The 14556-nt window shown below is 40.6% G+C and overlaps 1 protein-coding gene across 1 annotated transcript in view; it reads left to right on the top strand.

The window, feature by feature from the left end:
- Window positions 1-14556, top strand: part of RGS12 (regulator of G protein signaling 12) — an 87276-nt gene that overhangs the window by 4498 nt on the left and 68222 nt on the right. Inside the window, exon 2 of the mRNA XM_059469983.1 lies at window positions 1162-3109. Within this exon, the coding sequence (XP_059325966.1) occupies window positions 1253-3109 (1857 nt within the window). The 5' untranslated portion in view covers window positions 1162-1252. The remainder of the gene's footprint in view (window positions 1-1161; window positions 3110-14556) is intronic.

Here is a 14556-nt window from a genome sequence, read left to right on the forward strand (position 1 = left end):
CTGTAGTCCCATGGGTTTTTCTGTCAGTCATCCTCCAGACCCTGGAAATGAGGATTCATATAGTGCAACAAGGAGATAGTTTCAAAAGTTGAACAAGTTGTCATTTCTTTTATTTGTATTAGTCATTTTCATGCATTTTAACCTGCTTAGTGGGGGAAACCTCTCTAAAACAATGGAATTTGCTCAAGTATATTTAGAACAAGACATCCAGACTTCAGTGCTGACACTAAAATGTAGTGAAATATTCTACTTCTTGCTGTTCATACAAAGCTGTTATATGTTAATTGCAAAGTCATGTCTAGATTAATGCTGGCAGCATGTGTCTTTTTCACTCCTTTTTTTTTCTTTTATTTTTGAATGTTTAAGCTAAACTAAAACACATGGGTGTTGGAATGATGGTCTGAAATGCATTTTTACAGTGTTTGCTATCTGACAAATTGTTTTGAGTAGATTAATTGATGGGTGTAACAGTAAATCTGATCTTGGATCCCTTTGGTCTGATACATGACTGAATGCCCACTTGTCATTGCCTATGTAAGTGAAATGTATGTAAGGAAGTTGGTCAGATACTTATTTTGAGCTGTCTTTACAGTCAGTGGAGAGATACAGGCAACTCTAGGGGTAATTAATCCCTTTTACATGATACATGTGGTATCTGTTTCTGTATGCTGTGTAAAGGGGGTGAGGTACAGCTGAGTAGATGAGCATGAGCTCTCATTTTTGTTTTGCTGGGAAAGGATGTATGAGCTTAAATAAGGATTTTCTCTATGCTGTAAAATGCAGTGGTAGTATAATGGTGCAGTAAGCCAGAAGGAAATTGAATAATAAGCAATGGGGGGGAGTTGGGGGAAGACATAACATGCTTAGTATAAAAAACACTGACTGTACATCAAAAGACTTGGATCCTGTTCTTTGCCATTCTGTCACGTTGTCATCTTGGACAGCCACTTTATTTACATTTGCAACTCCTTTCTTATCACTAAAATGAACACCGTGGTACCTGTTCTTTTCAAACTGTTCTGAGTGTTTTGTTAATTCTCTGGCAATACTTTTTGGTTAGTTCACTGGCAATTTTTTCTCAACAGTAAAAGGAATACTTGGTGCTAAAAGACCAGAAATATGATGAGAATTAAAATGTCCTTTCTTTCTTTCTTTCTTTAGATCTTCATCAGATGGAGTGATACTCTTGAAACATGACAAAAAACTGGACTAAATAAAAGTTTTCCTATTTTAGGAAAAAAAAAAGTCCAAAATGTACAGACCAGGAGAGACGGTCAAACGTCGCCTCAACATGCACGCTCCTCCGCGGATAAGAAGCGTGGAAGTTGCTCGAGGAAGAGCAGGTTATGGCTTTACCCTTTCGGGACAAGCCCCTTGTGTTCTTAGTTGTGTGATGAAAGGAAGCCCTGCAGATTATGTTGGACTTAAAGCAGGAGACCAGATATTTGCAGTTAATGAAATCAATGTGAAAAAAGCCTCTCATGAAGATGTAGTGAAGCTTATAGGGAAATGTTCTGGAGTCCTGCACATGGTCATTGCTGAAGGGATGAGTCATATGGATTCATGTTCAAGCGATGAAGAAGTTGGTTTTTATGATGGGAAGGGGTGGCTGAAACCCAAACCTGACTCTAAAGCTCTGGGTATAAACAGAGCTGAAAAAGTTGTCGAAGAAATGCAGTCTGGTGGCATTTTCAACATGATTTTTGAGAATCCTGCTCTTTGTGCTGGAAACTCAGATAATTCTGCACCAAAACAAAGATCATTTCCAGTTTCTGCTGCTATGAAATTTGAAACTGGCAATGAAAATGTAAGCAATCCAAATATACTGTCAAAGGAAGAAATAGCCAAAGTTCTGAATGATGATTCGGTTTTTAGAATCGGACTGGAGAGTGCAGAAGACTTTGGGTTAGATGCAAGCATTTTGAATGTTGCCATGATTGTAGGTTACTTAGGCTCCATCGAACTTCCTTCAACAACTGCAAATTTGGAAACAGAGAGTTTGCAGGCCATTCGTGGGTGCATGAGACGTCTGCGGGCAGAGCAGAAAATCCATTCCCTGGTGATGATGAAGATAATGCATGACTGTATTCAGCTCTGCAGTGACAAATCAGGTGTTGTGGCAGAATATCCTGCAGAGAAACTGGCATTCAGTGCTGTTTGCCCGGATGATAGAAGATTCTTTGGCCTAGTTACAATGCAGACAAATGATGATGCAAGCTTGGCTCAGGAAGATGAAGGGGTCCTGAGGACATCTTGCCATGTTTTTATGGTGGATCCTGAATTATTTCATCATAAAATTCACCAGGGTATAGCAAGACGTTTTGGACTGGAATGTACAGCAGATCCAGATACCAATGGCTGTCTGGAGTTTCCAACATCCTCTCTCCCTGTCCTGCAGTTTATTTCTGTCCTGTACAGGGATATGGGGGAGCTGATAGAGGGAATGCGTGCAAGGGCTTTCCTCGATGGTGATGCAGATGCTCATCAGAATAATAGTACCAGCAGTAACAGTGACAGTGGGATTGGAAATTTCAACCAAGAAGAAAAGAATAATAGAGTTCTGGTGGTTGATTTAGGGACCAATCCAAGTAAACACATTCCTAGCAGCATATGGGAGAATCCAGTAGGAAGGGGACAAAATCAGCCTGCTTCCCATTGGAATGGCTTCTGTCATGAGCAGGAGGGAAACATCCCTTTGGAAGTAATTCAGAATGATAAGTCCCAAAATGTTAGCAAGCACTTGAGCCCTTCTGCTCGTATTGAAGTTCCATTGGTTTCCTCCCGAAATTCAGTGCCCCCGTCCAAGAAAAATGCTGCAGGCCTGGGCAATCAGAGGTGGCTGCCTGTGCACGTTTTGCAGGAGTGGCAGCATGGCAATGCCAGTGACCAGGAGTCCTACACAGACTCCACAGATGGCTGGTCCAGTGTGAACTGTGGCACCCTTCCTCCCCCAATGAGTAAGATTCCAGCTGACAGATACAGGGTCGATGGCAGCTTTGGTCAGCCACAGCTAAAATCTCACAAAAGTGAATGGTCCAAGAAGATGTTCTGCATTCAGAACAAATTTGGCCCTCCACACAGTATCAGGAAATCAAAAGAAGATAAAAAGGTAAGAACATGCTGGTGTTGGTTCTTAACAGTATCAAAAAACCCCACACCCAAACCCATCTGCCTATGGTACTTTTGCACAGTAATATTTGCATATTAAAATTGAAAGGTGTATTATATAATTTACAAAATTTCAGATGAAGAAAATAATACCTTCCGCTCTCGTCTGCAGAGGCGTTTCATATTCCTCTTTAATTGAGTGCAGCTCTGGAATTGTACTTCTGCTTGAAGTGTTGTCTGTTAGGGCTTTCTCACTTTTCTTCTTGCCTCTTCATTGTTTCCAAATGTCTCAGTGGCACTGAAATGAAAAGGAGACATGACATTTTAGCAACTTCAGTTTCTTCTGACCTTCAGCTGCAAAAGAATGGAAAGAGTCTGCATCTTTAGTCTGGTTCCTTTTTGTAGAAGGCTGGCTTGCAAATGTTGTTATTTTACTGCCATCTATTTTTATAGAGATGTAGTCTAATCATTAGTCAGAAACCTGGATTATATACTTTTAAGTGAATAAGACTGTTTTATTACAAACTTCACTCCAGCAAGCCTCTCAATACAAGTAGCATTAAAAACCAACATAAAAAATGAGTAGTGGTAGGTCACAAATCTAACATTCTGCCAGCGAGCCTCTAATTTAAATTTTATTCCAAATTACTGTTTCTTCTTGTTTTGTCTACCGTTAGACAAAATGAGGAGAGTTAAAAAACAAAACAAGGTGTGGGAAGAGTATTCAGGATGATTACATACCCTTTGTGACACACACATTTTGATGTTGAGGGAGCTAATCTCAGGGGAGTCTGTTGTTGATAACTGGAATTCTGGTAAAGTGGAGGCCATTGTTCTGATACTGAAAGGATCAGCAGCAGTTTTGTATCTGAAATGTTTGCTGACTCCAGGGAAATACAGAATCTTATACTCCAAATTAGCCTTCAGGAAACTTTGTCATTCCAGGCTTAGTGTTCACCTTAACAATACACCAGTGTATAACTATTATATCTACTAGTTTGTTTGTTTTTATTTTCAGCACAAAAAGCATAAAAAAGACTGTATGTGAAAGTTTTGTGTATTGCTGGTATTATTGTTTCAGATGTCCATTATGCTATCCAAATCTGTTTTGAAAAAAAGTGTGGTTTTTTCCTCACTTCATTAAAAATATACAACTACTGATCAAGTGGATGACAGTGGAGGTTCATTAGTTGTTTCATACTGTAAGAAACAAAACCTTTCTGGGGATTAGGTTGCAGAATTTAAGAGCATTTTGAGTTTGGTGTGGAAAGAGAGGATATTTTTTATTGCTTTTCCTGCACTGTAAAGCAAGCAGCTTTTGTCTATGTTCTATTGTATGCTTTTTGTGCTGAAAAGAAAAAGAAATAAATTAGTATGTATAATAGTTATACACTAGTGTATTGTTAAGGTAAATGCTGCTACAGGCAGCAATGTTTTCCGGAGCCACAATAAAATTAAATTTCAAGTGTTCTTAAATTCAATGTGATTCACTTTCAAAAAGTGTGAATCAAAAGCTAAACAGCTAAACAGAAACATTAAATTTGTAAACACTGCCCACCCAAACCACTTAAGACTTAATTCTATCTGCTGCCCTGAAGTCTTTGCTGGTGGACCAAGGAAAAGTCCTCTTTATGTGCAGCACCTGGTGCAGGTGCATGGTGGGTGTTGGTCCCAAGTGCTGCATTGGATGCTGCTGAAATTCCTTCAGGGTCTCTGTAATAAGTTTGTGTCTGCAGTGTTGTCCACTACAGTAATATGGATTAGATGTTTTTCAGAAACACTTATTTCATGGAAGTCAAGATTATACTAATTAAAATTTCATAGCAAATTTTACACTTTGAGATGAAAGATGCTCTACATTTGGCTAAAGAGTAGTAATATTTCACCTACTGTATCATTCAGATCATCATAAACCAACACTAAGTATGTCAATCTTCACTTTTGAGTCTGATAATAAAATACACATTCTGTTCTTTGATTAATGACAAATTTGTTTGCAAGACACATTTAAAATGTTCCTACATGGCTTTAGCATTTAATCTGTTCATTAAAGTTACAGACCCTCTTTTGAATTTTAATTTTATTTTTCAATATTATTGAAGGCTGTTGAAACTGATGAGAAAAGCTCATAAAGAATATTTGGAGTAATTCACAGAGATGAATTTGTACAATGTTCTCATCTTAAATCTTTCATGTAAATGATCAGAGGATGTTACTACTGATTATCATACCTCTGTTCTTCAGGTGCTGAAGAAATAGGGAAAATCTGTATTTGCATCTTAGAGCCCTAGTTCATTTTCATAAGAGAGAAATTCAGATTTTTTATTATTTTGTGTCAAGGGATGAGGTGAAACTGCCCATTCCAAACCATTATTCAGGTGGGTGAGCTCCTGTGTTCCAGAAAATTACATGTTCTTAACTTCCTGTGACCTTTTTAAGTGGTAAGGATCTATTTTACATAGCTTGCTCAGACTCATTCCAGTCACAGAATAAAGTGTATAAAGTGGCCACATAGGATTACATTAATATTTTTACAACCTGGGGGCTGAGTCTAAATGCTGTCTTCATTTGGCAGAACAGCACTTTAATTGCTTTTGTCTTTTACATCAATACTGAAGCTAAAACATCCTATGACAGGGAATGTAGAAGCCGCTAGAGGGAGAAAAGGTTAGCAGAGGTAGAGGTGCTTGTGATGGACTCTGATTCCATATGAAACACTGTCTTCTTCAGAATTTTCATCACACATGAATTCCTGGATGCAATTCTGCTCTAGCAGAGCTGCTGTGCAGATAAACAGTGATGACCACAGCATGTAATTCTGAAAAATATGCTGTACTATACAATGCTAGTGGGGGGTAAGATGGGCATAAACTGCTTCCAGATTTTATGGCTGCACTTACAAAACATTTGTGAATTGTACAGCACGCAAGAGCAGATGTGAGAAAGTGTAAGTGAACATATCTATTTAAAATTGCACTCTCAAAACTGAGCCTTGGAAGTGCTTCTTGTGAGTAGGAATAGATACGGCATTTCAGACCTCTGTTGCAAGCAAGTAAGCACATTCTTTGAGCCGTGTTTCCCCTCTAGTGATGATGTTTTCAGCTCACAGACTGGAATTGTGATTAATTTTATGATAATTGGCAAACCCACTTTTAAAAAACTAATTTTCTCTATATGGCGTTTTAAAATTCAATATAAGCGTGAATCGTAGAAAATAGTTAAAAATGCCTAATTTTGTTGTTAGTGGACACCATGAGATTTCTTGTTTTCTTTAAAATGTTGTAATTATGAATTATCGCCAAGTTACTGAACACATGCTTTCACAATTGCTGTATTTAGTTTTTTTTCTAAAACCTTTTAAAAAGGTTTTTGTGCATGGCAAGAGAAGAACTAAACCAGGGATATTTGGTTCTAGTCCACCTCTTTTGACTGAGACCTACCAGAAGATATCTCTGGCCCTGTGCACCTCTCATATTGTTCCCTGTACTGAACTTCACGTTTCTTGAAAGTGTCATGTGAACAGATTTCTGTTGAAGAAATTAGACAAGGAGAATTTCTGTTGAAGAAATGAGACCATCAATATTCTAATTAGAATTTTTTGGTGGCATCCATGTCTTCTGTAGGTCTTAGATGAAAACAAGCAAGGAGAGGCCTGATGATGTTGCTGAAAAGGCAAATCATGGAAGGCAAGGTGTCTTTTAATCTGAGAACAATTGAGGAAGATTTCTGGTGACAATGAGCTTCTAAATTGCTCTAAGATTGATGCTGGGTAGGGGTTGGGTATGCTCTGCTGAGGTCTGTGAGACAACATGAGCAGCCTGGTTATGGTTTAAATTGAAATGGAATAATTCCTGCTTTTTTGTTTGCAATTCCAGCTGCACTGTCCTGCCTTTGCTGTTGCATTACTCTTTGCACCTTCTTTAGCATCCCACTAAGTTCCAGTCATTCACCTACTCGCTCCTGTGCATGATTTTTGGGTGACACAAGTGAAAAGCACCATAAGCAATCTGAAAACATCAGGGGATGTTGGAATTGGCAGGGGACTTGAGAAATTGCTGAGCAGGGAAGCATTCCTTTCCCTCTAGACTAAATTAATATAAATATGTTTGATTTTGTTCAACCCTCACTCTCTGTTTTCAGGCTAGTGCCTGGCCAAAAATATGTCTACCCATTACTGTTTTAAATTAAGTTCTACTGGGAAAATACTCCCTTTTCCACTGGAAAGCTTTATAACAGTCAGTTTAGTCCTTGAGTTCTCTCTCCATAAGGACAGAATCCTAGGCATTGACCTCTCACCATTCTCTTTTTAAAAAAAGAAAGTCTGTTTTAATAGTGTGGCAGTGAGTATAACACTGAGATCAAAAGAGGTTTTACAACCTAAGCCTGATAACTGGCATTTGGGTCCTAGGTTTATTCCAAGTGAATATGACAAATCTATTGAAATGTAATTAAAAAGCTTTTTAAAATTTTGGGTATTGGTTTTTAGAAGTCCTTTACTGTTTCACACTTATTATACTTCTCTCTTGATCACATTATTGTTTGTGCTGATGAAAAATGTGAATTTGTAGTTGGATCCTATTTGTAGATCTTAAAAGAAGACAAAATAGAAAATCTTATTTCATGAGACTCATTGGACAATAGTATTGCAGATGTGTGGGGTTTTTTAAAGTTGATACATATATATATAATATTTCAACTGCTTAGTAACCCTCATAATTTCAGCTCCTGAAAATATTGTTAGAATGTAGAAGAGAGAAGATAGGCAAGCTGTACTATGGAGTTCACTAAGGCATCTTTCCCTGCTAATCTAGTTCGTGGGCAACTATTTTTATTCCTCTGTTCTGTTCAGAAGTTTAACTGTAAATACTTTAGAGTTGTCTTTGTTTCCAAAGCAAGTGTTACTGAAAAAGATATGCTGTTCAAGTTAAAAATTATTTTTCTTTTTGGTGATGAAAATCTGTAGTTTGGTTCAGATCCAAGAGTTGCAGTTTTTTACTGTTGGTAACTGGTTGGTGAACTGACTGCAAAGCAGATATTTTAGATGCAGAGACAATGTTGGCAAAGCTTTGTGGTTCCCATATTTGTTTTTTTGTTGTATAATTACATGTTTTTTTCTCTTTCCTTTAGAATTCTGTTTGCTCACTAGCTTAAATTGTTCCACCACAGCTGTTTTTGAAGCAGAATTAATGGCAGCTGGATTGCTATTCTTATGCAGTACAATTTAATGTTAACTTTTGGATTTTTATAGGCTTTGATCTGATTTGAGATCTACCTCTATACCTTAAAGAGAGCTCAAGAAAAATCCCAAAGAGCAAGCTAGATCTGAGAATGTGCTCATGTGAATTAATCTGCAAAGAGGCATCTGTAGGAAATAGGTCCTCTGCTTTTTGCTTAGAGAAAATGAAAAACAATTAAATATTTAGTAATTCCATGCTGCCTTTTCATATGAATTGTAATATTCTAAAATGATTTTAAAAATGGTTCTAGGATCTTCAAAGCGTATAAAAAACCCAAATAATGCTGGCTGTGTTTCTTTGAAAAAGAAATTAGATAAAAATCTGGACAGTAAATATCAGAGCGATGCTGACTTTTGTGAAATGTCCTCATTTCAAATTTATGTACTAGAAATAAAATGGCATGTAAAAAATATTTAGCACAGAATGAATTGAAATAATGAAAAAACATAATATTTATGTTTTAAACATAGAAGCTTTGAGATGGGAAATTATTAAGTTATTGTCTGTACTAAGAAGGATATGAATTCCTTGCAGTTGAGAAGATTTAGAGGAGACAAGGAATTGTAAAATACCAGTTTTTCACTAGACAAGAAATAGGGCCATATAGAATAAAGATCTTTAATTAATAAATATAAATATGGAATTGCTAAAACTTATGTGAACTTGTACTTTTGGCATTCCTGGCATCACTTGACTTATATATTCTGCAGTTTAATTAGTGTGGAAAGAAAACACCACATAATTGTACTTTCTGTGTAGTTTCATTTCATACCTGCTAATATTTATCCTGAGAAATACTAGCAGTCTTTCTCTCTCTCTACTTTCTCTTAGTGATATCATTTTTGTTTTAAACCTTAATCATCAATTCCTTACTTTCCAATCAGAAGTCAGCTCAGTCTTATCATTTCCAAAAGTTTTTTCATAATTTTAATATAATTGGTTGCTGTAATTTTATTTTTGAGATGGGTTACCAGAGTTATAAGTGGTTTTAAAAATGTGTGGACAGACAATGTATTCATAAGGCTTATTTCTTGTTTGTTTGATCTTTAATTTTTTTTTTCTTTTATGATGATTCCTGGTCAGAGTTTTGATTGTTAATGATTATTTGGCTATACTGAATTAATGTTCCCAGCTAATGGCTACCTAATGTTCAAGATGATTTGAAACTAGTTGTTATGTCCTTTTTGTGTATTTTTCTTCACATTTTCCCCTAGTATAGTAAGGTCTTTCTGTGCTTCTGTAATTTCCAACTACCAACTTCCAACTTATTGAAGATACTTTTATCTAGTTTTACTGAGAAAATGATCTTACTTTTTCATATGCATAAATAACATCGACATTTGTGGGGGTTTTTTTGGGGTTTTTTTTTTTTTTTGTTTTTTTTTTCTTTCTTGAAAAGGGATGAGGATGGTACGGAAGTGTAGATGGGTCAATGTTTTATGCCTAATATCCTTAGTACAGGAGACAAGCATTCAATTTCATTTACTTGGATGTTCATGTCAGGACAGTCTCTTTTCTGTCTTCCTGGAGTCCCTATTGATCTTATTTGAAATCTTGCAACATTCTTCATTGTATCATGGGCCAAACTGGGATTTAAAATGCCACTGTAATGATTAGAAGAGAGTGAAATGTGTTATTATCATCTGAGCAGCAAAGAAGTATTCTTAAAAGTCATCAAATCTGTTGATCAGCACTGGAGAATGTAGCATTGGAATTCTTTGTCGTCCTGGTGTACCCCAACAACAACAACAAAAAAGGTAATTAGAGTGTAATTAAAGCCCGCAGAAAAGCTGACACTAAAGTTTGAATGATGATAGACCCATTTAATTAACCCTCTGTCATCTAACTGGGTTTTGTGAGGTGCTGTCCCTCCATGATAGTGACACAAGTGCAGGGCAGCCTGAAGGGTGTCCCTTCATTCTGGCTTTGTCCACAGCACCTGGAGCTCTCTCTGTCAGCACAGACACACCTGGAGCCCTGTGTGTGAGCACAGACACACCTGGAGCTCTGTGTGTGAGCACAGACACACCTGGAGCTCTCTCTGTGAGCACAGACACACCTGGAGCCCTGTGTGTGAGCACAGACACACCTGGAGCTCTGTGTGTGAGCACAGACACACCTGGAGCCCTGTGTGTGAGCACAGACACACCTGGAGCTCTGTGTGTGAGCACAGACACACCTGGAGCCCTGTGTGTGAGCACAGACACACCTGGAGCTCTCTCTGTGAGCACAGACACACCTGGAGCCCTCTCTGTGAGCACAGACACACCTGGAGCCCTGTGTGTGAGCACAGACACACCTGGAGTTCTCTGTGTGTGAGCACAGACACACCTGGAGCCCTGTGTGTGAGCACAGACACACCTGGAGCTCTCTGTGTGTGAGCACAGACACACCTGGAGCCCTCTCTGTGAGCACAGACACACCTGGAGCCCTGTGTGTGAGCACAGACACACCTGGAGTTCTCTGTGTGTGAGCACAGACACACCTGGAGCCCTGTGTGTGAGCACAGACACACCTGGAGCCCTGTGTGTGAGCACATACACACCTGGAGTTCTCTGTGTGTGAGCACAGACACACCTGGAGCTCTGTGTGTGAGCACAGACACACCTGGAGCCCTCTCTGTGTGTGAGCACAGACACACCTGGAGCTCTCTCTGTGAGCACAGACACACCTGGAGCCCTGTGTGTGAGCACAGACACACCTGGAGCCCTGTGTGTGAGCACAGACACACCTGGAGCTCTCTGTGTGTGAGCACAGACACACCTGGAGCTCTCTCTGTGAGCACAGACACACCTGGAGCCCTCTCTGTGTGTGAGCACAGACACACCTGGAGCTCTCTCTGTGAGCACAGACACACCTGGAGCCCTGTGTGTGAGCACAGACACACCTGGAGCCCTGTGTGTGAGCACAGACACACCTGGAGCTCTCTCTGTGAGCACAGACACACCTGGAGCTCTGTGTGTGAGCACAGACACACCTGGAGCTCTCTCTGTGAGCACAGACACACCTGGAGCCCTCTCTGTGTGTGAGCACAGACACACCTGGAGCTCTCTCTGTGAGCACAGACACACCTGGAGCCATCTCTGTGTGTGAGCACAGACACACCTGGAGCTCTCTCTGTGAGCACAGACACACCTGGAGCCCTGTGTGTGAGCACAGACACACCTGGAGTTCTCTGTGTGTGAGCACAGACACACCTGGAGCCCTGTGTGTGAGCACAGACACACCTGGAGCCCTGTGTGTGAGCACATACACACCTGGAGTTCTCTGTGTGTGAGCACAGACACACCTGGAGCTCTGTGTGTGAGCACAGACACACCTGGAGCCCTCTCTGTGTGTGAGCACAGACACACCTGGAGCTCTCTCTGTGAGCACAGACACACCTGGAGCCCTGTGTGTGAGCACAGACACACCTGGAGCCCTGTGTGTGAGCACAGACACACCTGGAGCTCTCTGTGTGTGAGCACAGACACACCTGGAGCTCTCTCTGTGAGCACAGACACACCTGGAGCCCTCTCTGTGTGTGAGCACAGACACACCTGGAGCTCTCTCTGTGAGCACAGACACACCTGGAGCCCTGTGTGTGAGCACAGACACACCTGGAGCCCTGTGTGTGAGCACAGACACACCTGGAGCTCTCTCTGTGAGCACAGACACACCTGGAGCTCTGTGTGTGAGCACAGACACACCTGGAGCTCTCTCTGTGAGCACAGACACACCTGGAGCCCTCTCTGTGTGTGAGCACAGACACACCTGGAGCTCTCTCTGTGAGCACAGACACACCTGGAGCCATCTCTGTGTGTGAGCACAGACACACCTGGAGCTCTCTCTGTGAGCACAGACACACCTGGAGCCCTGTGTGTGAGCACAGACACACCTGGAGCTCTGTGTGTGAGCACAGACACACCTGGAGCCCTGTGTGTGAGCACAGACACACCTGGAGCTCTCTCTGTGAGCACAGACACACCTGGAGCTCTCTCTGTGAGTACAGACACACCTGGAGCCCTCTCTGTGTGTGAGCACAGACACACCTGGAGCTCTGTGTGTGAGCACAGACACACCTGGAGCCCTCTCTGTGAGCACAGACACACCTGGAGCTCTCTCTGTGAGTACAGACACACCTGGAGCCCTCTCTGTGTGTGAGCACAGACACACCTGGAGCTCTGTGTGTGAGCACAGACACACCTGGAGCCCTGTGCTCGCCACTTGTTGCTTCCTGGAGAGCCCATGGGATGAAGTCACAGCCAGCTCTGTTCCCAGCTCCCCCCAGATTCCTTTATCTCTTTCAGAACACAAGAAATCCTTACCCAGCATCTCCCATATTTCAGTCTCTCCTGTTGTCAGACCCTCCTTTTACAGAACTCTGAGTTTCAGTGTCAGTTTGGGTGGGGGGCACGTGGTGCTGGCAGATGAGGAGCAAAGGGAGGTCAGGACCTGCTCTGCTCCAGAGGGACACTCAGTCAGGAGAGTGGATGCTGAGGATGGGAATGGACAGGAGAGGAGCACAAAGCCACACAGTCCAGATCAGCATTGGACACTACTATAGATGGCAGAATAATATTTATATCAGCTGCTTTTTTTTTTTTTTTTTTTTTCTGTGATCCTTTCATTAATTTTTGCAATTTTGTGTGCATCCCTGTTTCCCATCCCTTTTCAGAAAGGTCTAAATCAGGAACTTTCTTTCTGAAGTCTTAAACCTGCATTCTTTATAAAGATGAACTGCCTGTCCAGACTGACCTTCTGCTGAGGGGCTCAACAGCCAGGATTAAATTCAGTACATTTTGAATATCCATAGAAGTTTCAAATAATATGGTCAGTGTATCTGGGCTCCAAACTGTTATGCAGTTCACCACACAAAGTCACAGAATCAAACCTAAAAACAGTGGAAGTTTTTAAAAGCTTCAAGAGCTGGAAATAGGACACATTAAAATTTGGTGATTTTATAGTTAGTATGATTAAGTTCTGTGACACGTAGAACATACCAAATTCTGTTGAGCTCCTTAAATTGAGGCAAGCAGTTCTGTGTGACCATTCTAGCATGTGCATGGTCCTTTGTATTCTCTTAAATGGCCAGGACATAGGGTAGTGTACTTATTCTACCTGAACTGGAGGAAAAACATTTTCTATGAAAAATTAGTGCACACTGGTAATGATGCTTTTGTCTTAGAGCTCCTAGAACTTTCTTCATCACATTAAATTACTTTCTTATGTTTTTTTAACAATTTAAACTTTTATAACTATTTTGCTCAATTTTGTGAGATTAACTTTTTGTTGTGAAACAGTTTTGAAAGCATAGTTCTATAAATGTAGATGATCAGGCTTTTTACACATTTTTGATTAGCTTCCCTTCTTATATTTTACCTTTCCTTCTTGCTGCTCTTCCATTGAGCAGGCAAACCCTCTGTCTCATCAGATTTAGTCCCTTTTAGTTTCCGAAACTTAAATTTAGTTTCCTCTCACGATCACAGACCATAATGTGTTTTCCATGAAAAGCTGTAAATTTGCTGGAAGCTGGCCTAAAGCCTCACAGTTTTTCTTTCTCCTTTTCTCCCCTTTCTGGATTCCTGCTGCCAGCTCACTGTATTTTTTTGTTGTCAGGGATGCCAGAACTCCTAACAAAAATTCTCCCCTTCCTGAGTCTCTTGTGCTCCAGTAGCTGCCTCTCTCCTCCCTTGCTAACCCTTCCTGCACCTCCAGCTTTAGAACTGGTACCAGAGGAGAGGAAATCTATTAGTGATACCCTGGCAATAACTGCAGAGAGGCACAAAGATTATTTAGCACAAAATGGAAATTTTAGGTTCTTGCATTTATTGCAAAGTTATAATACTGGATAAATGCATTTGCTGGGAGATGAAGGAGCACAGCACAGCTTGTGCTATAGCTGGTAATTCCTTTAAGCTAATTGAAGATGTTTTCTGAAGGGGTTTGGTTTCTTTGTGTTCTGAATAATTGATCAAGTTTCATCAACTTTCTTCTGTGCACTCAGGCTCCAGGTTACAGCCACATACTGGCTGTCATAGTTTCATGTTGCATTTCTTTGGTAGTTCCAGCTTGAAAGAGTTCCTGTGGTGCTCAGGCCAGAGTTGGCAGTGAATATCATGAGTTATGCTGGCATGACTGTCTGTGGATCTGCCTTAGGAACAGGATTATTTAATCTTGTAAACTCTAGTTTACTGTTAGTGGAGATGAGGGCACAGCCTGCTGAATTTGT

The sequence above is a fragment of the Ammospiza nelsoni genome, chromosome 4 (genome assembly GCF_027579445.1).
Source record: "Ammospiza nelsoni isolate bAmmNel1 chromosome 4, bAmmNel1.pri, whole genome shotgun sequence".
Taxonomy (NCBI): Eukaryota; Metazoa; Chordata; class Aves; order Passeriformes; family Passerellidae; genus Ammospiza; species Ammospiza nelsoni.